We start from the raw sequence: 26356 nt of genomic DNA on the forward strand, positions 1-26356 counted from the left end.
TTTAATCCTTGTAAAATTTTAAAATAATCGTTTTAGTAAAGGTGGAAATTTACCATTTGTCCATTTTAATTTTATGGATTGAGGTTAACATTCTCTTTATAACTTTATTTCTTTGTCGGCTGAGTCTTTGGTTGTACACGTGTTCGCTTCTTTACCGGTACTTGAAATCCCGCGTGTTCACGTTGCCACCGGATGAATTAAATGAAACAGAGCAAGACTGTACAGAAACCAATCAACAATCAATAAAAATGAAAAGAAAGATGGGATCATGGGAAGCGCTATACACGTGGGCAAATATTTTACTATATATTTACAAAATATAAAAGTAATTTATTTAAGATTTTTTTATTACTTAACATATTTTATTAGTGAAATAATTCACATATATAGTTTCATTTTTAAGAATCCATGTATGCTGATTTTTTGTTTTATTACTTACATGCGAATTTTCATATTAAATTAAGTTAACATTTCTTCACATTCAAAATATATATTTATATATATATATATATAATTTGTTTATTTTTATTAGGCCATTCTCAAAGAATATTAGGCATAATAAAATACCAAATGAAATTATTTATTTATTTTGTAATAATTATAGATTATATATATAAAATGGAGCCTACCGTAGTCGATGATAGTTGTATTAATTTTATGAGTTCCGAATCTCGAACGTTGATCTCTCTTTCAAGAATGAAAAACATGGAAAAGACGAAACAACAAGAAAAAACAATCATAAACTCTCAAAAAAGGAAAAAGCAATCAGTAAGCGCTATATGACAGAAATTTGAACCGATCTAAGGTCGTATTAGACTATTAGGGAAGACCAAAATTCATAAAACTGACGTTGAAATTTCTGATAGAGAATAGGAAGGAGGTAATATACATTGATTTTTTTTTTTGTATTTTTTTTATTGAATGAATATTATTTGTATTCACTATCAATATAACGTATTACGTATATAACTATATAACCTATAATAATAATAATTGACTTTAAACTAAATAAAGTTCACATTCATTAACAAACTTTCAACATAATTATCATAAAAATAAAGAAGCAAATTATTGTTTTTTTTATTAGAAGTGGTAGAATAGAAAGATACCTCCAATGTTATCAAGAGAATTTTTAAGAGCACACCTTTTGTATGACTAGAAGAAATATTAGTAATATATTTGTTAATAGTAAATTTTTTTTATGAATTATAAAAAATTGAATTTCATGTCTTATTTAATTATTTTATCTTTTAATTTTATAATTTTAATAAGTTTTAACTAATAAAAAAGTGTTAAAAATATGTATATTAAATATTTCATAATTATTATAGGATTTAGCTTAATTAATTGATCCGTGTGGCTAAGTAACTATAAATCCTCTGCCTCACAAATTTACTATACAAACTTAAATTCAAGTAGTTTTACTCTAAACAATTACTACAACCTACTTTTTTTATTATTTTTATTTATTTTGGAGTGGCACAGACAATTAGTACTTAATGTGTCGTAGATGTGAGAGGTTGTTCCTAACAAGAATTGCACACTAACCAAGATTTTAGTAAAGTATTTTAATATAGAAAAAGAAAAGAAAGAAAAAAATGAGTCCAATCAGGAAGAAATAAACTGATGTCTCAAAAGGCGTAAAATTGTTTTATGTTGGTGTGTAAGAATTAAGAACATTGTTAATGAAAACTAATTTATAAGTATTTTTTTAAGACTCATTAAATCTTGAGAGTGTCTTAATCAAGAGGAGTTATTTAGATTTAATTCACCTATTTTAAAAAAAAAAACGATAAAAAAATAAAGCGTAGGAATTAGGAAGGGAAACATTAACCAGGGTTAAGGGATGTGTGGTTGGTGGATTTGACCAGTCTGGGTTGGTGGGCGTTGTTGGTTCAGTGTTGTGGTGTTTGTTTCCCTCCCAAGAATATAACCCCCCTCTCCACTCCCACCCGTTTCTTTCTTCAGAGTCTCTCTCTCTCTCTCAACTCCCAATTACTTTGTTGCATTTCACACACCAACTTCCCATAGAAGAGAGAAGAGAGAAGAGACTCTTCCTTCCATCCTGCAACTCAAATCATCATGCAAGACTCCAGCTCAATGAAGATCTCCCCTCTGGATCTCATGTCCGCCATCTTCAAGGGCAAGCTCGACCCCTCCAACGTCTCCTCCTCCACCAACGCCGCCGCCGCCGCCTTCCTCCTCGAGAACCGCGACTTCCTCATGCTCCTCACCACCTCCGTCGCCGTCCTCATCGGCTGCGTCGTCGTCTTCATCTGGCGCAGATCATCCTCCCCCAAGGCCAAGCCTCTCGAGCCTCCTAAACGCGTCGTCGAGAAGCTTCCCGAAATCGAAGTCGACGACGGCACCAAGAAGGTCACCATCCTCTTCGGCACTCAAACCGGCACCGCCGAAGGCTTCGCCAAGGTATACTTATTTAAACTCAGTAATTATATTTTTTTCTCTTAACCTCGCTTTAATTGAATTCCGCGTTTCAACAGGCCACAGCTGAAGAGGCCAAAGCGCGATACGAGAAGGCCACGTTCAGAGTCGTCGATATGGTACTGTTATTACTGTAACTGTACTTCCGTTTCCGTTTTTTTTTTTGTCTGTTAATTATTACGCCGATTTTATGCTTATTCTTCGGGATTTTCCGAGCAGGATGATTATGCCGCCGATGACGATGAATACGAGGAAAGGTTCAAAAAAGAGACTCACGTTCTTTTCTTTTTAGCTACGTGAGTGTTTTTCATCGTTTATTTATTTTTGGGTTGTTTCTATTTAATTTTTTCGTGCTTGCTATTGTTTGGAATTTAATTTAATCTGTTGTTGTGGTGTGGGTGTAGATATGGTGATGGTGAGCCAACTGATAATGCCGCGAGATTTTATAAATGGTTTACAGAGGTGAGTTTGAGACTGTTCCGGTGGCATTAAGGTTGAGAGCTTATGTGTTGACTTTGTGTGCTTTTGTGGAGGATTTAGGGGGGTGAGAAAGGAGAAGGGTGGCTTCAGAATCTTCACTATGGTGTGTTTGGCCTTGGAAACAGGCAGTATGAGCATTTTAACAAGGTCTGCATTGGATTCTTACATTATTCTGGCTTTCTAAGGTTTCAATTTGATTTTAATCATGGAGTTGTTGGTTGCTGTGGCAATTGATGCAGGTGGCGAAGGTAGTGGATGACATGCTCGTTGAGCAAGGTATTCTATTCCTTCCTCTATCCCTTTCGGTACTTAATGAATTCCCTTGTGAATTGGCAGATTTAAATTTGATTTGTGCCAATTACACGTTTTTTTAACAACTTGGATATATCTTTAAAACACTGATTCCCTTGTTAAAAAAACGTGTAATTGTGAAGGGAATCGATGTTTTAAAGAATAGAAAAAAGTTTTCACAATTACACGTTTTTTTACCAACTCGGATATATCTTTCACTTCTGTGCAATCGTTTTCCAAATGTTGAAACTTTTAGTAGTTAAACACTGTATATACTAAATACATGGGCACTGGGCAACCTCTCTCCCCGCCTTACGCTGCCTTTTAGGTGAATATTACTTCAATTATCTGGATCTGGATCTCACATGAGGATCCCACTGATGGGTTATTTTTGCGAGAGTCAGACGGAAAAGGTTTACTTAAAATTAGAATCTTTGCATAGGGTCCCACAATCCTATCACAACTTTATTCTGTCTATTTTTTTCTCTTCACAAGACCCTCACATCAGAGGGGATTGTGATCCCAAATCTTATACTTCATAAGAATTGTGCAAGTAATTGAACTTTGTTGGTTGAAAAGTAACCTTTTGTTGATTCTTCAGATTCTATGATAATTAAATTAACACACCAAATGGAGTGTTGTAACTTGTAACATAAGTGGGTAATTTTTTTATGAATTTGATTTCTGCCAGGGTTGTCATTTAACATGATTCATATAAATGCTGTAGGCAGCTAAGTTCTTGTATAACAAAGCTTAATTATATTATAGTTGTCAAATATATGTTATTCTCTTTAACCTTTCACACCTTGATAGTTCTACTTCTCACCATGAATCTGATCTGACCTGTCTTCTGCAATTGCAGGGGGGAAGCGCCTTGTGCCAGTGGGTCTAGGTGATGATGATCAATGCATTGAGGATGACTTTACTGCATGGTATTGAAATAATTAATTAAGTTGGCATGAATATATTGGAGCAGGAATCTATTTTTTATGCTTTATTTCCCTCCTTCCCTAACTATGTCTGCTATTGCAGGAAAGAAGAACTGTGGCCAGCATTGGATGAATTGCTTAGAGATGAGGACGATGCAACTGTGTCTACACCTTATACTGCTGCAGTTTTGGAGTACCGGGTTGTTATTCATGATCCATTGGAAGCATCTGTCGACGAAAAGAAGTGGCATAATGTAAATGGTCACGCCATTGTGGATGCTCAACATCCAGTCAGGTACGTTAGAATAGTCATTTACTTGCAAATCAGTTATGCCATACTGTAAAGTATAATCTGATACGAATACATACTACTCATGCAGGGCAAATGTGGCTGTGAGAAAGGAGCTTCATACTCCTGCATCTGATCGATCTTGCACTCATTTGGAATTTGACATTTCAGGCACTGGAGTTACGTAAGTATCTGCCTGTGGAAGTATAACTGCAAAAAAAATTTTTATATATAATGTTCCTACATTTTCCTTGTTCTTATGCTGTTTTATTTCACAGATATGAAACTGGGGACCATGTTGGTGTTTACTGTGAGAATTTGTCTGAAACTGTGGAAGAGGCAATAAGGTTAATAGGTTTGTCACCAGATACCTATTTCTCAATCCATACTGATGATGAAGATGGCAAACCACGTAGCGGAAGCTCCTTGCCACCTACATTCCCACCCTGTACTCTAAGAACAGCACTTACACGATATGCAGATGTTTTGAGTTCACCCAAAAAGGTGCTTGTTTTGAGCTTGATGCTCCCTTAATTTAAACCTTATCCCTTTATCTTTCTAAGAGATTCACTCTGCCACAATTAATAATACTTTTAACATATTTTCCAGTCTGCCTTGCTTGCCTTAGCTGCTCATGCATCTGATCCATCTGAAGCTGATCGACTAAGACATCTTGCCTCACCTGCTGGAAAGGTTTAATATTTTATTAAACCACGTATCATGGGGATTTTAAGTAACTTTTTCTACTTATGTTTCTTATTTGTATTCTACTCTTGTCTGCCTTTGTAGGATGAATATTCAGAGTGGGTGATTGCCTCTCAGAGAAGTCTCCTTGAGGTCATGGCTGAATTTCCATCAGCCAAACCTCCAATTGGTGTCTTTTTTGCAGCAGTTGCTCCTCGCCTGCAGCCTAGATTTTATTCGATCTCCTCATCTCCAAGGTTAATTTCTTTTTATTGCTTTTGCATTACTGTTTGTGCATGTGGTATTGTGTGGGCATGTAGTGACTCGGAAGAGACTAGTAAAAACGAAGACCAAGTTGGAGAAGCCTTATCAATCGTTCTTGCTTGTCTTTAGCCTTGTAGCAATAAAAAGTAATAATTAGTGCATACCTGTCAGCATATCTGGCAACCAATTGTGCAATATCTAAGGTGTTCTGATTTCCAAATTCGTATCAAAATATTTCTTAGCCAATCCATTTAACCCTGAACTTCCTTTACATTCTTATGTCTGAGCCTGTTCTCAATGGTCTCAAAACTGGAAATGTGACATTGTGATTGTGGTTTGTTTACATCTTCCTGAGTCTGCATATCATATAAGTTTATGTTCTTGTACTTACAGTTTGGCTGTTTGCTGTAATTGTTAACAGAATGGTGCCAAACAGAATTCATGTTACCTGTGCATTAGTACATGAGAAAATGCCCACCGGAAGGATTCACAAAGGAGTGTGTTCAACATGGATGAAGGTACTTATATTTGTTTCCTAAATTATGGTTAAAATTGTTTAAGATTGGCAAAGTAAATCTATCAAAAAGATTGTCTTCAAGTGCAAGTATCAGCTTGAATTTGACAAAGGAAATCGATACCATGGTTGAATAGTAATTTTACTATCAATGCCTAGTCACTTTTGATGACAATACCTGGTTATTTTAGATATCCATAATCTTCTGAGTTTATTTTTCTCCATTTCAAAACAAAACTTACCATTTGGTTTGATGTCCAGAATTCTGTACCATTGGAGAAAAGCCAGGACTGCAGTTGGGCTCCTATTTTTGTTAGGACCTCCAACTTTAGACTCCCTTCTGATAATAAAGTGCCTATAATCATGATTGGTCCTGGCACTGGATTGGCTCCTTTCAGAGGTTTCTTGCAGGTTTATAATCTACTTGATATTCTATCTTCTAATTCTTTCTTCCATCCATCTACTATGCCAATTATTTATTTTGTTTTTTATTTGCACTTTAGGAAAGATTAGCTCTGAAAGAAGGAGGAGCTGAACTCGGCCCCTCAGTTTTATTCTTTGGATGCAGGAACCGTCAAATGGTGAGTTATCTTATCTATCCTCTATGTAGATTTATGAGTTACATAAAATTTAGATCATCTTACCAATATTTTTTAATAATTTTTATTAAAGGACTACATCTATGAAGACGAGTTGAGTCACTTCGTTAATACTGGCGCACTTGATGAGCTCATTCTTGCCTTCTCTCGAGAGGGACCCACCAAGGAGTATGTACAACATAAAATGATGGAGAAGGTACTTATTCTCGGATACAATTTATTAATTATCAATCAATGCGGTATGCCTTATCTTAATCAACGGTTCATGTGCCTGCAGGCTTCAGAAATTTGGAGCATGATATCACAAGGAGCTTACATTTATGTGTGTGGTGATGCCAAGGGCATGGCCAGGGATGTACACCGCGCCCTGCACACAATTTTGCAAGAGCAGGTATATGTTTTTAAATAATAAAATCTTGAATTGCCTTAAATTGATGGCATGGGTGATTGCGAATTTGGTGCCTTATATTAGTGGCTGCTTCTACCTGCAGCAATTTTTTTATTTAAGATTTGTGGTTGTTAACATATAATTCCAAACAATATATCTTCGCCACGTAGACATCATGTCTATTTTTGTAGAGGTTGTCTCTTCTGTGAGGGCACAAGGGTTTTGGTCTTCTGTAATATTTTTCACTATGAGTTTTCCATTTCCACAAGACCTTTTGCTTGCTTACTTAGTGAATTTTTTAAAAAATGAATCTGTGGCTAATCAAGTTCCTTTGTGAATATCAATCATATCAGGGTTCTCTCGATAGTTCCAAGGCTGAGAGCATGGTAAAGAATCTACAAACTACTGGCAGATATTTGCGCGATGTATGGTGATGATATCTGAATGCAAGCCGTGGGGGTGACGAAGATATTAATAAAACATAGAGTTGTGGCTAGAGGATTTTGAAAGGGCCTTATTTGTGCCACCTTTCATTAGTGCCCTCAAAATTGAGGGGGGGCGCTTGTTGCCATCACGACGACATTTCCTACGATTCTTTTTCACTATATTTTCTAAAGGATTCTTTTTGGTTCGTGTAATTTATTATATACTGTTTATACCTAGACTATGAACTATTTTACTTCAGTTTTCTTTTTGTAATGTATGATGAACCTCAAAGAAAGGTTCAGAGACGCAGACAATTCCTTGTACTGTATGAACTATAAAAAAATGTTTGGAGGTAAAGAAATTATTTTGTGCAAGTGTTATTATTAGATTTAAATATCCCAAAAATGCAATAATCTAGCTATCCCATACAAATTACAATGGGATCTGTAGCAATTTTCATTCCCCAGTTTATTCCGCAATTGCCTTTTCCAATTTTCATCCATACCAATTTGAGGATATATACCATCAAAACTTCAATTTCTTTTTTTTTATTATTTAAATAATACAATAAATTCTGTATTCTTTAATACTCAATTTTATTCTTTTTAAGAACAATCACATGCCAATGCCATATTAGTGGTTTATAGTTGTTCGCCTACAAACTAGTCAACTACCCCTTTTTCATATTTTCAATACCTCCGTTAATTAATTTTCATTTAATGCTGCAGTTCAACATAAGTAGGCTTGAGATGGGTATAAATCTAATGTACTCCCCCTGTAATGATGGCCATTATTAATCTTATTGTTGATCCCGCGGTGGAGCATCGACAATCAATCATTTAATTTAGTTCAACAATTTGATCAATTTTTTCAACCCTTATTACATCATGACACGAAATATTAAAGGAACAAAGTCAATCATTTTTTATAAAGACTCTCAATTGTGACAGATGCCGCCTTCTATCAGCCAAGAGTAAGTAAGAAAATATTGGATTGAGGTTGCTTGAATTTAATTAATTAATGATTTTTTAAAAGTAGTTGTAAACCTGAGCCTTTTTTATATCATAGAATAATAATTTATTTATGATGTGTTTAGACAAAAAATTCAATTGAGTATTTATTTTAAAAAATTCTTATTACATGAAACTTATATTATGAATTTGGCTACAAAATTAATAAAATAAATTAAATATAGTAATTAATTTTAGAAAAAAACTAATTGGAATGAACTTAAATTAAAGCTTATAAAATATAAATTATTTTCATTAATTCATATTAGTCTTCGTAAACTTCCCCTAATGCATATTATTTCATTTTCAGACTGGCCAAGGCGGTTAGGCTGTGTTGGTGGGGTAGGCACTTCATGGCACCACCACCTACATTGCCGACTAATAACTTAGTAACCAACGTTGTAATAATTATATTTTTCATGTCTTTAAGATGAGCAAAATCAATTTATTGAAACTTGAAAAAAACCAACGTTGAGCTATGATATTTTCAACTTTCAATTAATATATTTTTATAATTTTTTAAAGTAAAATACCTCTTTCAATAAATATTTTTCTGTATACATGAGTTAGGAATATATATATATATATATATATATATATCTTACAATGATAGTACAATTTATTTCCCATTGAGCCTTCGCACCATAAATATTGTACAAATCAGGGATCTATGAAGAATGAGGCCACCAAACTTTCACACCTGCATTATCGAAGTTAAATGAAGTACCTCGCTCCACTTGAGTGTACATTCCAATAAATTTCAGCCACAAAAAAAAATGTGGGCCCTTTCCTTAGTTTGAGCAAAATTTCGGCCATAACATTGTGCACGCGTGAAATCCATATTTGAGAGTTGCTACTGGTCTAACCATGATTTATTAGGTGTTTTCATTTAATATTCCTCCTTCCTTTTCTATCAGTTCTTGATAAATTTGCACACAAAACATTGACCCAAGAAATATTGCGCATGATAAGGACTTTTTTTTCCATTTAAGCAAATTTTAAAATATTTAAGAAAGATGTTTATAAGTATAACAAAAATATACACAATTAATTTAAATAAATGATAAAGATACAAGTAACTTAAATTTAACAAAAAGCAAATTTTAAATCACTGCAAGTTCGAGTATAAGATTTTCACCTAAAAGTGTAATTTTTTTTCAGTCTTTACCTCGAGTGCTTCATAAATTAAAATTAAACAATTTTGCTTAACAATAATATATGACTTACAAGTAAGTTACATGTATAAGCTTAATTTATTCTTATCAATTCAATAATAAAAATTAATGTGATTTAAATACCCACTCTACCAACTTTATCATTAAAATAATTTTTTGTAAAATTTTAAATTTATATAACATTATAAGACTCACAAATTTAAAATAAATCATTCATTTAAACAATCATACATTATAAATACTCTTAATATTGTAATTTTTATGTAAAAAGATATAAAATAAACGAAAGGAGTAATTTACTCCTAATCTTTTGAAAATTGCCAACTGTCCTTCAATTCCTTGTATTGAATTTACTATGTAGGCATTCATTTTCCACGAAATACTTATACCTAGTTTTCAGGGAGTATTATCCTTAAAGGGAAAACTATTAAGAAAAGCTAGCAGAATTGTGGAAAAACTAGTCTCAACCTCACCGGTCTTTATTTGAGATATATGAAAACCACAATGCAATAGACTGTGTTTGGACTCAGCGATTTTAGAATTATAGAGAATTTTAAATTCTAGGAATCTTTAATTGAATTTTTTTTATTGGGAAAATTTATAATTTGGATAAAAAAATTAAATATCTTTTATTTTCAAAATCTTGAGTTTGAACAAAGCAATTAAATTTCTTCATTTTTTTAAAAACATCCAAATTTCTTTTAAATTTTGTAATTTAGTTGAACAATTAGAATTCTTTCATTTATAAAATGTTTTATTTTAAAATAAATAATTATATTTTCTCTAATTATATTTTTAAAATATAAACTTAGAACATATAAATTTAGAACTAAACCATGGAATATATATATATTCCAACAAGAAATGAATATTGATACATAAAATTAATTTGAATCTCATGTAACCATAAGGTCATTATTTATCCTAGACAATTTTCCATCAAGTTTGAATCTCATTAATTAATATAACAAGATGATTTTGTAGACCATTAGATGTAATTATTAAAAAAATAAATGGTGGAGACTTTTTATATTTTTCTTTTTTTCTTTTCTCTTTTTTTATTTTTATTTTTCCAAATTATCCATCTATCCCTTGAACGTCGTCTATCACCGGTTCATTACCCCCTTGTCGAACTTCAACAACAATGGTATCGCACAATAGTGTTGAATAGATATGAGAAGTCTTTCACCAAAAAAAAAATGTGAGAAGTCATCGTTGACGCTTGATCAACGACAAAGACCACGTTACCACAACCATAACATTGTACATTAGATCTGAGAAGTCACCACCGTCTAATAGATTTGCCACCATAGTGGAGGAGAGGCCGAGACCGAGCAAACAATGCAACACCAAGAGCATGCAAGAGTAAGTGTAAATTACACAACCCTAAGAACTACTAGAAATTTTAGAATTCCTTCATGAAAGAATTTAGAATTCTAGGTTTTTAGTTAATAACAAATTATATTTTAAAATGCCAAACATTTAAATTTCTTCTAAAAAAGAATCCAACCAAATTTAAGGAAGATTTTAAATCCTTTGGTTAATTATTTTCTCCGTTTTAATTGCTCTATCCAAACACACTCTAAGAAATTTAGGCAAAATCACCCAAAGGAATGTGAATATCTATCATTATTTTGCTCCATACCATGGTTTGATTTCTTCTGAAAATGCTTAAATAATAGGAGCATGATGATTAAATGACGACTTATGGATGTGTTTAAATGATATTGATTACTGTTGATTGCATAAACTGAAAAATAACCTGTTCAGAAGCATAAAAATAAAATAACAGACAACTTGAACATAGGCACCCTATTCACAAGCGAGTGCATCATTGATTCAAATCTCTACACATTGACTACAAAAAACCTACATTTATGTGAAGATACAAAAACAGTAGAAATTCGAGTTCTGTTTATGTCATAGCCATTAGCAGCTTCTATCACTCTCTAGTCTTCAGCAGCATCTTCGATTTCCTCATCCTCCGGTACTCCTCGAAGGTAGAGAACATTGTTACATCTAGAAATACAAAGTTAAAAACAATGAAACAAGACTTAACTAACGTAATTGAAGGTATGACACTCTAAAAGGATGTCAAAATGAAATAAATCCAACTTAAAAGAAATAAATAATACAAAGTCAGCTGAAAGGAAAAAATGCACATATTTGCTTTCTTGTTGTATTGGATTTATTATCATGTTCAGAAGTAAAAAAACAACAAAATGTGGCAGCATTATAATAAAAAAAGTATATACAACATGACAAATATACAAGGATGACATATAGGACATGAATCTGCTTTGTCAATAATATCTAGGTGGTGAAAGTAAAAAGTATTTTCGACTTTTGAGCAAATATAACCCAACTTCATATCACTCTTTTCAATTTAAACAACACGATTCAGAAACCATATATCATGTTATCTTATACCTCCCAAATTATGTTACAAAACAGAGTGAAAACAATGATTGTAAACTCTAGTTTCCACTGTTCACAACAATGTGAAACCAGTTAAAATTATAATGGGAATTTAAAATGTAACTTGAAAAGGATTGAATATACTACTCTAGCCAATCCAATTAAAAAGCAAATTGGACTAGATTGGATGATTCAGTTTCTTGACTAATACTATTTAAAATATTTCTTTAACATATCCACATTTTTCAAATAGCACAATTTAGCTTGTATATTTTTTTCCCTTTAATCAAATGTTTTGAATGTTTTCATTAAAGAACTAGCTACTTTAGTAAAATATATGACAATAACTGATTGTAAAAACATGAGTACACTTATCTTAAGTAATGGTGTGCTTTAACCTTTTAGCACCTAAAAGACAGAAAGGCTTCAAGCATCTTAAGCAGTGACACAATGACATTGATTCTTACGGTCATTTCTATTAGAACAAGAAAAATATGACAAAAATCATAAACATACAACAAAGAGTACGATTGGGTTCAGTTTAAAAAATGGAATATGAAAACAGATTCCAACTATAGGGTTTTAGGGGGTTTTGTCATTGATGATTTGATTGGTTTTCAGTATTTTCCTTTCCGATTTAAAAGTTTGATTGGATTTTAAAACCTCATGCCTTATCAAAACACAAAAACCACTGTTCACAAATAGAATAGTTGATATGGAGTATACCTGATTAAAATCTCTCCCAAATTTCCAGTAAATTGTCCCTCAATGTACTCCTCGGTGTTGGCCAGCTACAAAGATAATAAAAAATTAATATTAGTAGCGACTAAGCCAAGAGCCCCCAGACACCTAAAAATTAATTTAGATATATATACCTGCAAGTTCATATAGGAATCAACGGAAACGAGATAGCCTGAAAAATAAAACAAAATAACAGCGAAATGAAAGTGTAAGAGTGGAATAACAGTAGAACAATTGATCCATAGCAAAGCATCATACTCATACCCTTGTACTCCATTCCCCACTTCAGTTTCACAATTACAGGCTTCCCAGTCAAATTGTTCAAGAAAGGCTTGGGATTAACTGGTATAGTCTGCAAAAAACACGAGGACGAAAATAAATTAGAAAATAAGGCACAATTAATCACATCGTGTGACCTTCTACACACTCAAAGCGAGCAAGCATTGAAATCACTCAGTTATGAAGATGCAGGTTAAGTGAATGAAATAAATGGAAGATGATTAAGTAAAGGGAGTGCAAGAAGAAGGTACTCACAGCCATTGTAGAATGCTCGCTGAAACCTGGAACTTGGGACGCTGCGAGATCTCGAAGCGGTAATTATTAGGGTTTTGTACCCCAAGACCGGGATTTGGGATATGATTCGGGTTTTTTGAGAAGCCCACTGGGCATTTTACTTCTGCACCTCTTTTTAACTTTTCTTTTCTAAAATTACCCTTACCGACAGTTTTATTTTTCAATGTTCTCATCGACTTCATCCTAATTGCTATCTCTCAGTAGGGGAGTGTGAGATTTTGAGCTTTGGAACCACTTTTTCAAATAAAAAAAGAAGAGTGAAATTGAGGAAGGGGAAATGAATATAAGATGTGCTCCATTGGATGAATCCAAACAAAGGGTAGGAGGAGGGCGTGTGTGTGTGTGTGTGTGAATTTCTGCAAAAAAGACAGGTTAAAGGACTTGAGGGAGTTTTAGTAAGAACAAATTAAAAAATAAGAGAAGGAGTTGAAAAACTAAAATTTAAGGTGTATTTAGCAATTACCTTTATATTATTTTCTAATGTGGTAGTCATTCAAACCCAAAATCAAAATTTTGAAATTGAAAACAATAGTAGATAGATCCGTCCAGGCCCAATTGGTCATTCAATCCGCTGCAAGCCTCCCATTATCCCATATTCCCTTCTCTTCTTTTGTAGTATATAAGGGTTTGCTTAACAAAAATTGTAAGGAAATTATTTTGAAGGAAAAAGTGTAACAGAAATAAGTAAGTTAACTTTAACAATTTAAATACCACGGCCTTCCAAATCATGAATTAAAATGTATGTTAAGTTAATTAACTTTTATAACAATTATTTAAAAAAATATATTTAACATGATTTTTAATTGATGAATAATATATATTGAATAGTAAAAAAATTAGTGATTATATGTATTGATATTTATTTTGATCATTTAAATAGGATTTAATATTCTATATTTATTATTTTTATTTTTTATAGTAATCGCATGAGACTTCCTGAATGTGTGTGTGACTATTAATCTCAATAATTTATCCTAGAGATTTTGTAATTTTATTTTGTATTTTATCGAACTATCATTCATACTCGAACTTTAATTTTTCTCTCTCTGTATTTTAATTATCTTTCACATGAACAGTTTTTCTTAATAGAATTTGTATCGGTCTTCTATTTGTATGATAAAATCATGTATGGAATTCATGCACCAAAACTATTCCTTAAAAAAAACATTGTATTTTGTAGAAGTGCAATAAAAAATGTTTTTTACAAACCATATTCTCACTAATAAAGCAGTAGAGATTGTGTATGAACACTTGAGTCTTACACGACCTTAATATAATGTGTTGTAGTGTCTTGGCAGAGTCAAATGACACAATCTCCACTTAACATTGAATTCCAAAGTGAGAAATTTCTTATCCCAAGTTGCAGCACAAGAGATTCTTTGTGTTTGTTGATAAAGCCAATTTCAACCTGCAAAATGAAACTTGGGATACTTTGTGCTTTTGGTGGTGCATACTTCAATTTGAAGCCTCTTTGTTTATTTTAACAATAAAGTATATGATGGCCTTGTGATCTACGTAAATTGTGTAACCCGACAATAATTTTTGAATGACAAATTACTCAATGTAGAAAAATATATATAAATTTCTTTCTAGAAATCCAAACTTTGTTAGCAAGACAACTCTTCGGCTTGTTTTGCTAAAAGCTAAATAAATTGATTTAAAATAGTCAATGAACTCGGTTTAACCAACTGATTGAATCAAATGAGATGATATAACTAGTTCGCATCCAATGATATAAAATGTACATAAACATTTATGGAATTCGTTAAAACATTCATTAAACAATATTATATGGTTTGTTGGTCCGAATAGATGAACCGACTAATTCAATAGTGTTTAATTGGTCCAAAAGTCCTTCCTTCAAAATAAAAAAAAAACTGGTTCAAAATAATTTCATCATCAAATTGATATTGATAAGGAATCATAAAGTATTTGATCTAAATCAATCAAATCAATCACGTTTTATGTTTCATGCCATAGGAGAAATATGTAAGCAAAACATTAAATTTCTATCTAAAACGTTGGTATTGGTTGTAGTAATTCAGCAAGCACAACAATATAAAGGTCAAATAATCTATCGAAATGGATTAACTACTCATCAGCTTTTTCTGTCCGCAGAAAAAATGTACAATTTTAGCTTGTATTATTTTCAAAAGGAGGCAAACCCAACCCACCAGGGTTGAAATCCAACAGTGAATTCAGAACTTGGTCTGTTGTATGAAAATATTTATCTAGCCTAGGATCAGGAACTATAACAACAGACTTGCATGACATGTAAGCAGAAAAGATCAACAAATTGAAAATAACACTTGAGTTGTATAATATATTATTGTTAGAGAAAATAACATATAACTAATTAGTAAGAAACGAGTAGACATCATCATGACTAGGTGTTATGAGAGACTACACTAAATGCTTTCACAAGGTTCGGGGATCTTTTCACTGCACACGATCGGAATCAACGGGTTGTCGTATCTTGGGAGAGGAGCGCAATCAAATTTTCCTATCGGTGCATTGAGACGTTTTCTCTCTAAAGATAACGTTTACGTGCTTCAACCCAGACTATATATATTTTTCCCTAATTTATTTTTTCCTTGTACTTATTGTATGTTATAATGCATTATTTATGTGTTGTCAATTAAATTTATTTTATGCATCTTCTTCGTATTTATTTTTTTTCATTTTTATTTTATTTTCCAACAGGAATTTGTGTGAATGTTACTGCCTTACTGGGGATAGGTGGATCCCAAATGTCCAAGGATTTAGACTCCATTTTTTAAGGCTACTAATGTTAGACCAGATATGAAAGTGGTTGAGCTCATTATCATGGAGACTAATGATTGGGATGCACACCCCTTTTACAACATCTATTATTCTTATACATTGTTGTTGCATCATGTCCTTGCCTATTTGTCATTTTAGAGACCTTAATTAGTACACTATTGTGGTAGTACAATGATGATGAGAAATATACAATAGTAAAGTCAAGTTATCTCTTAGCAAAAGCTATTATGGTGAGGAGGTTGATTCAACAATGTAAGCTCGTGATCCAAGGAAGAAAATATCCAGCATGATGAGAAATATACAATAGTAAAGTCAAGTTATCTCTTAGCAAAAGTCAATATGCACAAATTTGGCGTGGTGAGCTTGCCTTAACTCACTACCAGCATGCACATAAATCTTCGTCGACGTCATATAAAGGTCAACCCTTTTATGCTTAAGTTGTGGATATGAAGTTGAAACAATAGAACATGCACTCATAGCATGCCTTGGATCAATGAAAATCTAGTTTGCTTATCATCTTTTCATTCGAATTGAGAGTAACTAGTTATCCTTTTTCATGGAATGGTTAAGACCATTTCTTCTACTTTCAAATGAAACACACACTTTCTAACCATTTCAGCATTATATGGCAATATAGTTCGGTCGAAAACATTTAATACATGAAGAACTGTGACTTTTCAACTAGTGCCGGCTAGCTAATGCAAATAAATATGACTTGCTATACCTTGATTCCCTAATTCCAGTTCTTTAAGAAATCTAATTTAATTATCAACTACCAATTCTTCATTATGAAACGAAACTTTAGGTATATAAAAGATGGTTAATAAAAGTAATTAACCTAATTGGAAGCTTAGAAATAAAGTTTGATCATGAATCTATCATAAACTCAATTATCCTGTAAGTTTACTAAATAATCATAGTATGATCATTGTTCAATTAATCAATTTAGGCATGCAAATAGTGATAAGTTCCCAACAAGCTAGTATGACAATTTAATTGAGAGAATTAAATTAGGAACTCTAGTTATAATAAACTAGAAATTAGGGATTTCTCAAATACAAGTTACACTAGAATCCTACTGAAATTTACTTATCCATCACTTAAATGTCACGCAATAAATTTGTGTTAAAAAATTAATGATATACTAAGAGAGAACTAAAATTATTAAATTAAAAAATATAGAGGACCGAATATACAATAAATTCATTTGAATGATCAAAATTATAGAATCACAATTTATAAGTACTACAAGTAAATATAAAGTGAGTTTGTTTAAGCTTTTTTTTAAATGTTTATTTTAATAAAATAAATAATGTTATATTTTTCTAATGTATTTATCTAGATTGTTTTTACTTAAAATAGTTAGTTTTTTTTATACTTATTTTAAGATGTAAATTCTAGCAGCTTATTAAAAAAAATATTTTAAAGTATTTTTTTAATTTAAACAATCTTACCCGTAAGCCTTTCAATTTTGCGACTTGATTTTCTAGCTTTGCCTTTCAAATCTTTTTTTTTTTTTTAAGTAAAGCTTGGCCTCTCAAATCTCAAATTACATTTTCCCGCGTTGTAGAGCCAAATCCCAAATTTACCCAAAATGTGGGTACATTTTCATATGGAGCGCACGGTATTTTCATTTTTCGTTCAAAATTCCCGAATTCGACTGAGCTCGCCATCGGATTCACTTGGCTCCACACAATTATTTCCTCTTCTCGTGCTAATAGAATGTGTTTTCTCACAGACACAATTCCCAACGAAAAAAATTCACCCACTAACCCAAAATTCAAATTTTCAAACCTCACGATCCGCGTCACACCATTTCCACCAATCAGAACTAACCATTTTAGATCCAACGGTGATAATACCCATCCACACGGATCGCTAACAAATCCAACGGCGGTAAATCTATTGCCGCATCTATATAATCCTTTGGATTCTCCCCGGCAAACCAACCAAGTTTGCTTGCGTGTATATTCATTTTAGCATCAAGGTTGAATCTCAGAGAAAAAGAAACATCGACAAGCATGTCTGGAAGAGGAAAGGGAGGCAAGGGTCTCGGAAAGGGAGGAGCCAAACGACACCGTAAGGTTCTGAGGGATAACATTCAGGGAATCACCAAGCCCGCGATTCGCCGTCTGGCCAGACGTGGTGGCGTCAAGCGTATCAGTGGTCTTATCTATGAAGAAACTCGCGGTGTTCTCAAGATCTTTCTAGAGAACGTCATTCGTGACGCTGTCACCTACACTGAACACGCTCGCCGCAAGACCGTCACTGCCATGGACGTTGTTTACGCCCTCAAGAGGCAGGGGAGGACCCTTTACGGATTTGGCGGTTAGACAATTGGGGATTTCTGCACTGCGTCCTCGATTAGGGTTTCTTATAGTGTCAATTTCGATGTTTATATTCTGCAATAGTTCTTTAGCTGTAGCTTGAGGTTTAGCAACTGCTCTTGTTTCGCTTTGGGTTGTAGCTATGAGAACTTTTAATATGGTAATCAAGATTAACTTGAACTTTTTATGATGTGGCCTGGTTAAATGCATTGTTTATTTATGCCTTCTCGTTATTTAGCTTGCCCTTATCTAACATTTAGTTGCAAGATCGTGCTATATTCTTAAGCTTAAGTTGAATTTCATTGTTCAATTTATATTATGGTCATTGTCATCTGCCCGCGAAATTAATGAGACGGTGATTTAATCAGATTGCGATATTTGTTGCCGTGCTTGAGATTAAATGGGATGGTAAATTTATGACATGTTGGTGACATTTTGTTTCAAAGTCTTGGGTATAATTCTGTTTGGCTTGAATAGGAGAAAGTTATCGATGTAGGTGCTGTAGCTTTCCAGACGGTATTGATTGTTGGATTGTGATGATCGAAAGGTTTTGAATTGAGGGGGGGTATACGACTGTAAATTTTAAGGTTGTGAATTGTGATGATCGAAATACATGGGTAACAAGATTTAAATAAAGCTATTAGACCAAAAGTTGTAGATGAAAAACCGGATGTTTTCTTACTTAGAATTCTGCATTGAACAGTATAATTTGCAATAAATGCTATTCTATAAGTGTGATAATTAATTAAGATTGTATAATTATGTAAGATCTATTAATTTGAATGAACAACATATTTGTGTCAATAATAATAAATATTTTGTATTTTGTGTCAATTAATAAGTAAGATTTTGTTAATCAATTTTATTGACATCTCCCTTTAAATTGATGTTGGTAAGTTTAAAGGCATCAATTTGTTGACTAGAAAATATGGTGCTAATGTGTCAGATTTTGTGTGAATGTTGGTGAATTGAACATATGTAGAAACATTAGGCAAAATGATAACTCAATGGTCATACATCTCTTGAAATGAGTGAGAATCAATCTCTATGTGTTTTGTTTTTTCATGATCATGTGATTGGATGTATCGGAGTCAAAATATCACGAAATACAAGAAGAAAAAAGTTTATCTAAAAGTCCTAAAGCAAAGAATGCAGAAATTATCATTTGTTGGACCATTTTATGGGCATTGATTGTGCAGAGGCAAAAATATTTTGATTCACAACCAACAGTAGAAGGACCAGTCGTAGCAATAAAGGTTGTTTGTGCTTTCTTTGGTGGTTTTGTGATGCATTCTTTAATGATACAACCATCTTTTTTGCACTAATTGTCAAATTTTTGTTGTTCCATGGATGCTTGAGTTAGCACACATTGTTCTTCACGAAGAAGCTCATTGAGGCATATATCCAAGAATGGGACAAGAGCTCTATTCATGAGATTGGACCGAATACCCTCAAAGTCATATGTTAATTTCAAAAGAAATTGATCTCTTTTTGTAGTCTAATGAACTTGTTGCACTTCAATTTGACCTTGATTTGACAAATCTTTATAGACAATGTCAATGTATTCAGCCAAACGATTCATGGATTGAGAATAGAATTCAGAAATTGATAGATTATCCCATTGAAATATAGAAATTTCATGTTCTAGCTAGAACCTTCTTGCAGTATTATTCTGGCTATAAATCTTCTTAAAATAGGCTCACATCTTGACTGCAAAGTTGAATAGTCAGGGATTGAGAATAATATGAGGATCAACAAAATGATCCATGCCATGACTTGTGTATCCTTGACTTCCTATGCAGCATATTTGTTTGGCTGGTTTGTTTTGTTAGGAGCAGAACTTGTGTCGTCAACATGGCCCTAAAGGTATTTATCTTTGACAAATATTTGGAATTGGAAGCCCAGGTATAATGGTTCTTGCCATTAAGGTGAATGAATAAGTCATCATACCTGTCACTAGACATAAGGCTAAGGGAAAAAAAAGGTAATCACTAGAGAGAAATCACAAAAGGAACATGGAGCAAGAACTAGATAGTCTTGCAAAATCAAGAGACTAGGAATTTCGGACAAAATTATGATTGCGAGAATTTTACATTAAATAGTGCTCATACAATTTGATTTTTACATCTATGCATTAACTAACCAATATATAATAAATACTATCCTACATCTGGGATAACTAATTAAAAAAATAATTACAGTCATATAATCATGTAAGATCTATTGTTTTGATGACTAATGAATTTGTGTCAATAATAACAAATATTATGTAACTTGTGTCAATTAATAACTAATATCCTATTAATCAATTCAATTGATAAAAATGACTTTAGTATATAGGAAGTATGAAATCGGTGGTTTGAACTTTGAATTGAGCATCTGATGGACACTTTAACAAGAGGTTTGAATCCTTTTGTGGATACCGTAATCAAAGGTATACATTAAATTGATAGTTTTATATGATAAAAAAAAATTATATAACCTAAATTTGTAACAAAGGTATACTCTAAATTTTAACCTTAAATATTTTTTTGTTGTTGTGAAATTTGAACCTTAAATGAGTTCTAACTTAAAGAGAGAAACTTAGGATTAAATGATTATGAGTTCTAACTTAAAGAGAGAAACTTATGATTCAATGATTATGGGCCCATGAACCAAGACGTAACAACTTATCTCTCGACTCACTCCACCCATAAACTAGGCCTACAGAGTTAGGATTTTATTCTCACTCTCTCAGTCTCAAATTTTATATTTATCAAAAATATAAATGAAGTATTATAAGAGTTAATTAATTTACATTGTAAGAATTAAATGGAAATAAAAATTACACATTTCATAAGTAGTCAACTTAGTTATTAAGTTTCTTATTTTTTGAATTTCTTGTTATTTATTAATTTTATACATTATTTAAAAAACATGAATAAATTAATTTTTTAAAAAGTCGAGGAGTTCCCAAGTTTTCATAACCTCATCGAGGATGGAGTTAGATTTAAAATTTTATAAATTGTTGTTAATATAAAAGTTTTTATAATGTTAACTAATAAAAAATGCTGACTATTAATGATAATTGATGATTAATTGATTAAAATAATGAACCTTTTCATTACATGTGCATGCATTATTTATTCTAACTTTTTTTTAATCTTCACTTCTCCTAAACTCCCTCGTCACCCCATCGATCCTTGGACAGAGATAGAAAGAACCAAACTCTCTCAACCTATCCTGTTGTTATGCCGAATTATAATATGTATAAATAAATCAGAATTGATTTATAAATGTTTTACATTTCATGCAATTAAATAATGTAACATATAAGTATATGTATTATTTATTCCACTTGTTTTTATTCTTTAACTAAATCACATCATATTATTTTGTACATTTTTTTATTTTATTCATTTAAATCAATTTCACAGTCGAGCATGAGGTGTGAGGCTGTCTTATTTATTAGAAAATATACCTAAAATATACTATACTTTGGTGTTATCCAGTTTTCTATTTGAGAGGTGTCCCAATTTTCCATGACGGCGAGTCTCTAGGTGTTACATTCGTCAGGGGATTGTGTACCTAAGATAACAAAAAACATGCAGCAAATCATATTCTGCCTGAGTAAAAATTGATCACTGAGCAAAACAAGAATCAATTCTATATACAGAAAAAGGAAAAATGCATTGCTTTGATGTTAATATTGGGTCTGTTTGGATATAAGTTATAAATACTTTTAACATTTTTTTTATTAGAAATATAGATATTTTTCAATAGATAAATTCTTAAAAGTACTTATCTTAGATCCAAAGAGGCTTGTTGTGTTAAAATTTGCAACTTTAATAGGCTGGCAACAAACTGCGTTCACTGTTAATTTATACAAGCATTCAGAGTTTGCAAAAAATTGGTTGGTTTGAAAATAAGATTTTGAGTTGACGTTGGTGATGACAAATAAGAGGAATGACAAATCAGCAATACTCGTGTTGTGTTTGTATTTGTAAAAGGGGCTTCAAGTGCGTATACGTGGGCCTTTTCTCATCCGTGGCAAGGCAATGTCGCAAATCACAAAAGCAGCCAGTAATAAGGTCTAAGAACCGAAAATATCTTCAATTGAAGCCCTCAATTCTTACCATAGCCACAAGAATACCTACCCCTTTGGAATCATTCTATGGGCACAGAAATGGACACTGCACTATTCTCATCCCTCTTCTGTTTTGGGCTTTCTAGAACCCTTTCCCTATCATTTTTTCTAGATGCCATCGCCAAAATAACCCCAGAGCACCGCACCTTGACAATAAAACTGCAAATACAAATATCGTTGTATGCACTCCAAACCCCCCCAAAAAAAGTGTGATAGAAACTAATAATTCCCTCACACCCTTCTTTGTTTTTTCCCCACTCCATCTCTTTATCTTTTTCGTAATCACGTAATTAAGGTTTTTATCTCTTTAGTGAGACGCTATTAGATATCTTACAAACTTTGATCTTTTGGATAATTAGCCATCGATCTAATCTTTCTTTAGTTTAGTTACACTCAAAGTTTTTTTTTTAATCTCTTTTTATATTATATTATCTGATAATTAAATCAAATATTTCTCACAAATTCAATCTTGTATGTTGTCAAAGGAGCTATATCTTCTCTTCTCTTCTTGTCCCCACTTCCTTTCATAACAAAAAAATATAAAAAAAAAACACATATATATATACAACAACTGTCTCTTCTCCCTCTTTAAAAAACAATTCTTTCTGATAATTTTCTTAAACTATGGAAGAAGAGCAAGCACACATAATGAAAGAATCAGATGATGTGGAATCCCAAGAAGAAGAAGAAGAACGAGAGGAGGCACTCTCGCTTTGCGATCTTCCACTTAACCGCAATTCGAGAACTCCAAGCTTGGACGACACGTCGTTTAAGAAAATTCTCCGACCGTCCTCATTACCCGATCACGCCTGCGAGATTTTCAACGGCTTCAGCAGCAGCAGCAGCTCCGACATGTGCCCCGCCGACGACATCATTTTCTGCGGCAAACTCGTTCCCTTCAAGGCCGAAGAGCCGCTGAAAAATTTCATCGTCGAGGAGGAAAAATCTCCCTCGCGCCGCCGCAGATCGGAGTCACTCTCCTCCGTGACGCGATCGAACAGTGTGAGCACGTGCACCGGTTCTCGCCAACTCATGATGAGGAACAGCAAGAGCTTGGATCATAGCAGGTTGCGAGAGTCTTCGGCGCCAGAGGTTGATCGGAATTCCTCCACCAGGAGCTTCGTGCCGGCGGAGGCAGCGGCGAAGAAGGCGACGAAGCCGCGCTGGTACTCTCTGATGTTCGGGACGATGAAGATTCCGCCGGAGATGGAGCTCAGCGACATGAAGAACCGGCAGGTTCGCCGGAATCCATCCGCAACGATGTTTGTCGCGACGGAATCCGGCGGGAAGGTTGCCGTCAATCGCAGCCCCGGGAAGGTGTCGTGGAGAATACTGAAGGCACTGAGTTGCAAGGATCACAGCAGCGTCGCCGTAACGACGTCGTTTTCGTTGCCGCAAGCATCGTAGGTTTGAAGTCACGTGAGGTGGACGTGACGAGAGGGTTTTATTGTTATGTTGACGCAATTGCCCTGTGGTTTGGGAGGAAAAGTTGGATATGGAAGGGGTATTTTTGTCATTGGATTGTTGCTGGAGGGAAAGGAAAATATAATATTGACTTCACGTAGAAGGGGTACATTGTGTTCTGTGTAGAGTGGGGGACGCATAGTGAAGGATCATGGTTCCTCCAAGTGGATTAGGAGATTTGTTTATTTATTTACTACAAAAGTTACAACTTTTTTTATTTTGCTGAATTCTAAAGTACTTTTTAATCGTTAGGTTGATGGCTATTAATTATAGGAGTGAATGACAATCACGAGAAATCCGACAGTGACACAAAGACCGGCTGCTCCAGTGCTCTTGCTTGTATTGTATGCCTCGAAATATTAGCCCTTTTATTTTTATTTTTTTTAAATATAAGCACTATTTATGTGGGAATGGGAAACTTCTATTTTTTTTTTATGAGGATATTTGGGATGTTGACGTTGAATGATGATGTAAATTGTTGTCATGGGATCTTTTTAATTGTCTACCTTTCTATATCAACCCTTTATTTATTTTCCTTAATTAAATTTTAATATTTGCTTTAAAATTTAATTAAATAATATTTTATGTTATAATTTAAATTATCTATTATAAATTTAAAATATAATTCACATATCTAAATATATTTATTATAAATATATATATATATATATATATTTACTTGAAGTATGATTTTATTTTATTTTTTTTATTTTTATTCTTAATATATTTATTTATTTATTTATTATTTTTTAAAAATAAATCATAATTTTATTATTTTTCTATCATTTTATATTTTTTAATTATTTCAATAATTAATTTTACCAAATTCTTATAATTTAATAAGTTAACTTTTAACTATCAATTAACTTTTAAAGCTTTTATTTTGTGCCACATAACTTAATGTCTTTCCTCCTTTAGCTTCTAAAAAAATGCTGTCACTGAGGTGGAGTGATTACCAGTATATTTTTGTTTGATTAAGTAGATAATTCATAATTAATGGAATTAATTGAGGACAATGAACAAGTACAAAAAGTATTTGCAATTATTTCTATCACCAATTTGATAGGTCAGTTTTAAAGATCAAGGTTAAGGAGATAAACATGCCGAAGTTATTAAGAATACCAACATTTATTACGTCAAAAGTATACTAATGTTATATTGATATTTTTCAATTACTCTTAATTATTTTTTAACCTTTTTTTTTTTACCAAGGACTCTTTTACTTTTATTTCTTTAATTTCAGTCCTCAAATCTGATAGTATTAATAATAAAAACGTTTTTTTAATCACCATAAAAGACAAAATATATGTTTAAGCACGGCAATATATTGTGTGATTTGTCAACAAGTGATGATGGGGCCATTAAATTAAAGACTTGAAAAAGAAAACGGTGAGATTTTTAAATTAGTAATTAAATGTAGTTTTTGACCTTTGAGTTATTTATACCATTTTTCCCCTTATGATGGGACGGTCTAGTGAAGTTGGTGAAAGATGCTTTAAATGGACTATGAATTGCGTGTGCTAACAAAGCATGCTAATGACCCTACCATTTACTCAAGTGCCTAGATTCTGATATTCTGTTACTCACAGACAATAAGCCCATGTATGTGCTTGTCTCTACTAAAAAAAAAAGTGTTTGTTTCAAGAATAATTTTTTAATCCGAAGTTTTTTTTTCCGAAATATAATATGAAAATGTTATTTTTGATTATTATTAAAAATATATTTATGATATATATTGAATTATAATTTTAAAAAATTATTTTTTTGTAAAAAAATCATATGAATTTTAAAAATATTTTGTACGAATGCAATGGTTTTTAAGATTTTTTTTAAAGATTTTTATAATTAGAATTTTGTAGTTTAGATTTTAATAGATTTATAAAATATGAATTCATAAAATTTTAAAAAATATTATGAATTTTTAAGATTTTAAAAAATTAAGTAAATTCTTAAAAATATTTAAAATTATTGATAGAGATTCATGAATTTTTTTCATCTAAAATTTTTAAATAAAGTTCATCTTATACAAAGAATCATAAACTTGTTAATAATAAATTAATTTCTCCTTATATATTTACAAGGACAATATGCTCATTCCCCTTGAATCATCACGCTAATTTTATAAAAACCATATACTGCAATGTCTACTAGTAGAATGATCCCACCAAACAAAAAACATGTCTAATAATTATTTCAAATCTCATTTATATATTTATTCATTTATACACGAGTCAACTTCTTATGTTCATTTATATGTATGAACACATAATCAATATGCATTAATTGTAAATATTCAAAGAATTAGGAAGATCTCTTGTATCACACATTTCATGGTATGTTATCCATACATCAAAAGAGTTGAAACAAATTATGAATGTATATCGCTTTCAACAAAGAGACAAGATACTAGGTATGATGGACAAAGAAAAAAT

General features: G+C 32.3%; 4 protein-coding genes across 4 annotated transcripts; 3 read left to right on the forward strand and 1 right to left on the reverse strand.

The window, feature by feature from the left end:
- The first annotated feature begins 1946 nt into the window (after positions 1-1946).
- Positions 1947-7667, forward strand: LOC100815844 (NADPH--cytochrome P450 reductase 2). Its single transcript, XM_003549388.5, has 18 exons — positions 1947-2427; positions 2502-2561; positions 2662-2738; positions 2847-2904; positions 2983-3069; positions 3162-3198; positions 4076-4145; positions 4246-4437; positions 4523-4615; positions 4710-4935; positions 5041-5124; positions 5221-5372; positions 5801-5897; positions 6155-6304; positions 6397-6474; positions 6566-6688; positions 6770-6883; positions 7234-7667. The coding sequence occupies exons 1-18, from the start codon at positions 2083-2085 to the stop codon at positions 7312-7314; spliced, it is 2124 nt and encodes a 707-aa protein (XP_003549436.1). The 5' UTR covers positions 1947-2082; the 3' UTR covers positions 7315-7667.
- A 3511-nt stretch (positions 7668-11178) lies between these two features.
- LOC100305783 (probable small nuclear ribonucleoprotein F) lies at positions 11179-13265 on the reverse strand. Its single transcript, NM_001354178.1, has 5 exons — positions 13185-13265; positions 12915-13002; positions 12785-12822; positions 12636-12700; positions 11179-11510 (listed from the first exon to the last, which is right to left on the reverse strand). Exons 1-5 carry the CDS (start codon positions 13188-13190, stop codon positions 11441-11443), a joined length of 267 nt encoding a protein of 88 aa, NP_001341107.1. The 5' UTR covers positions 13191-13265; the 3' UTR covers positions 11179-11440.
- A 4502-nt stretch (positions 13266-17767) lies between these two features.
- Positions 17768-18521, forward strand: LOC100777359 (histone H4). Its single transcript, XM_003549400.4, has one exon. The coding sequence runs from the start codon at positions 18029-18031 to the stop codon at positions 18338-18340; it is 312 nt and encodes a 103-aa protein (XP_003549448.1). The 5' UTR covers positions 17768-18028; the 3' UTR covers positions 18341-18521.
- Positions 18522-23084: 4563 nt separating this feature from the next.
- LOC102669707 (uncharacterized) lies at positions 23085-23867 on the forward strand. Its single transcript, XM_006601350.1, has one exon. The coding sequence runs from the start codon at positions 23085-23087 to the stop codon at positions 23865-23867; it is 783 nt and encodes a 260-aa protein (XP_006601413.1).
- Positions 23868-26356: the final 2489 nt, after the last annotated feature.

The sequence above is a fragment of the Glycine max genome, chromosome 17 (assembly GCF_000004515.6).
Source record: "Glycine max cultivar Williams 82 chromosome 17, Glycine_max_v4.0, whole genome shotgun sequence".
NCBI lineage: Eukaryota > Viridiplantae > Streptophyta > Magnoliopsida > Fabales > Fabaceae > Glycine > Glycine max.

What these genes read in the sequence shown, in the direction of transcription:
- LOC100815844 (XM_003549388.5), top strand. Translation starts at nt 2,083, where the DNA reads ATGCAAGACTCCAGCTCAATGAAGATCTCCCCTCTGGATCTCATGTCC. An exon ending in CGTTCAGAGTCGTCGATATG is followed by an intron (nt 2,562 to 2,661) that starts GTACTGTTATTA and finishes TTTTCCGAGCAG; the next exon opens with GATGATTATGCCGCCGATGA. An exon ending in GATGCAGGAACCGTCAAATG is followed by an intron (nt 6,475 to 6,565) that starts GTGAGTTATCTT and finishes TTTTTATTAAAG; the next exon opens with GACTACATCTATGAAGACGA.
- LOC100305783 (NM_001354178.1), bottom strand. An exon ending in GTGGGGAATGGAGTACAAGG is followed by an intron (nt 12,823 to 12,914) that starts GTATGAGTATGA and finishes TTTATTTTTCAG; the next exon opens with GCTATCTCGTTTCCGTTGAT. An exon ending in TTGGGAGAGATTTTAATCAG is followed by an intron (nt 11,511 to 12,635) that starts GTATACTCCATA and finishes TTGTATTTCTAG; the next exon opens with ATGTAACAATGTTCTCTACC.
- LOC100777359 (XM_003549400.4), top strand. Translation starts at nt 18,029, where the DNA reads ATGTCTGGAAGAGGAAAGGGAGGCAAGGGTCTCGGAAAGGGAGGAGCC.
- LOC102669707 (XM_006601350.1), top strand. Translation starts at nt 23,085, where the DNA reads ATGGAAGAAGAGCAAGCACACATAATGAAAGAATCAGATGATGTGGAA.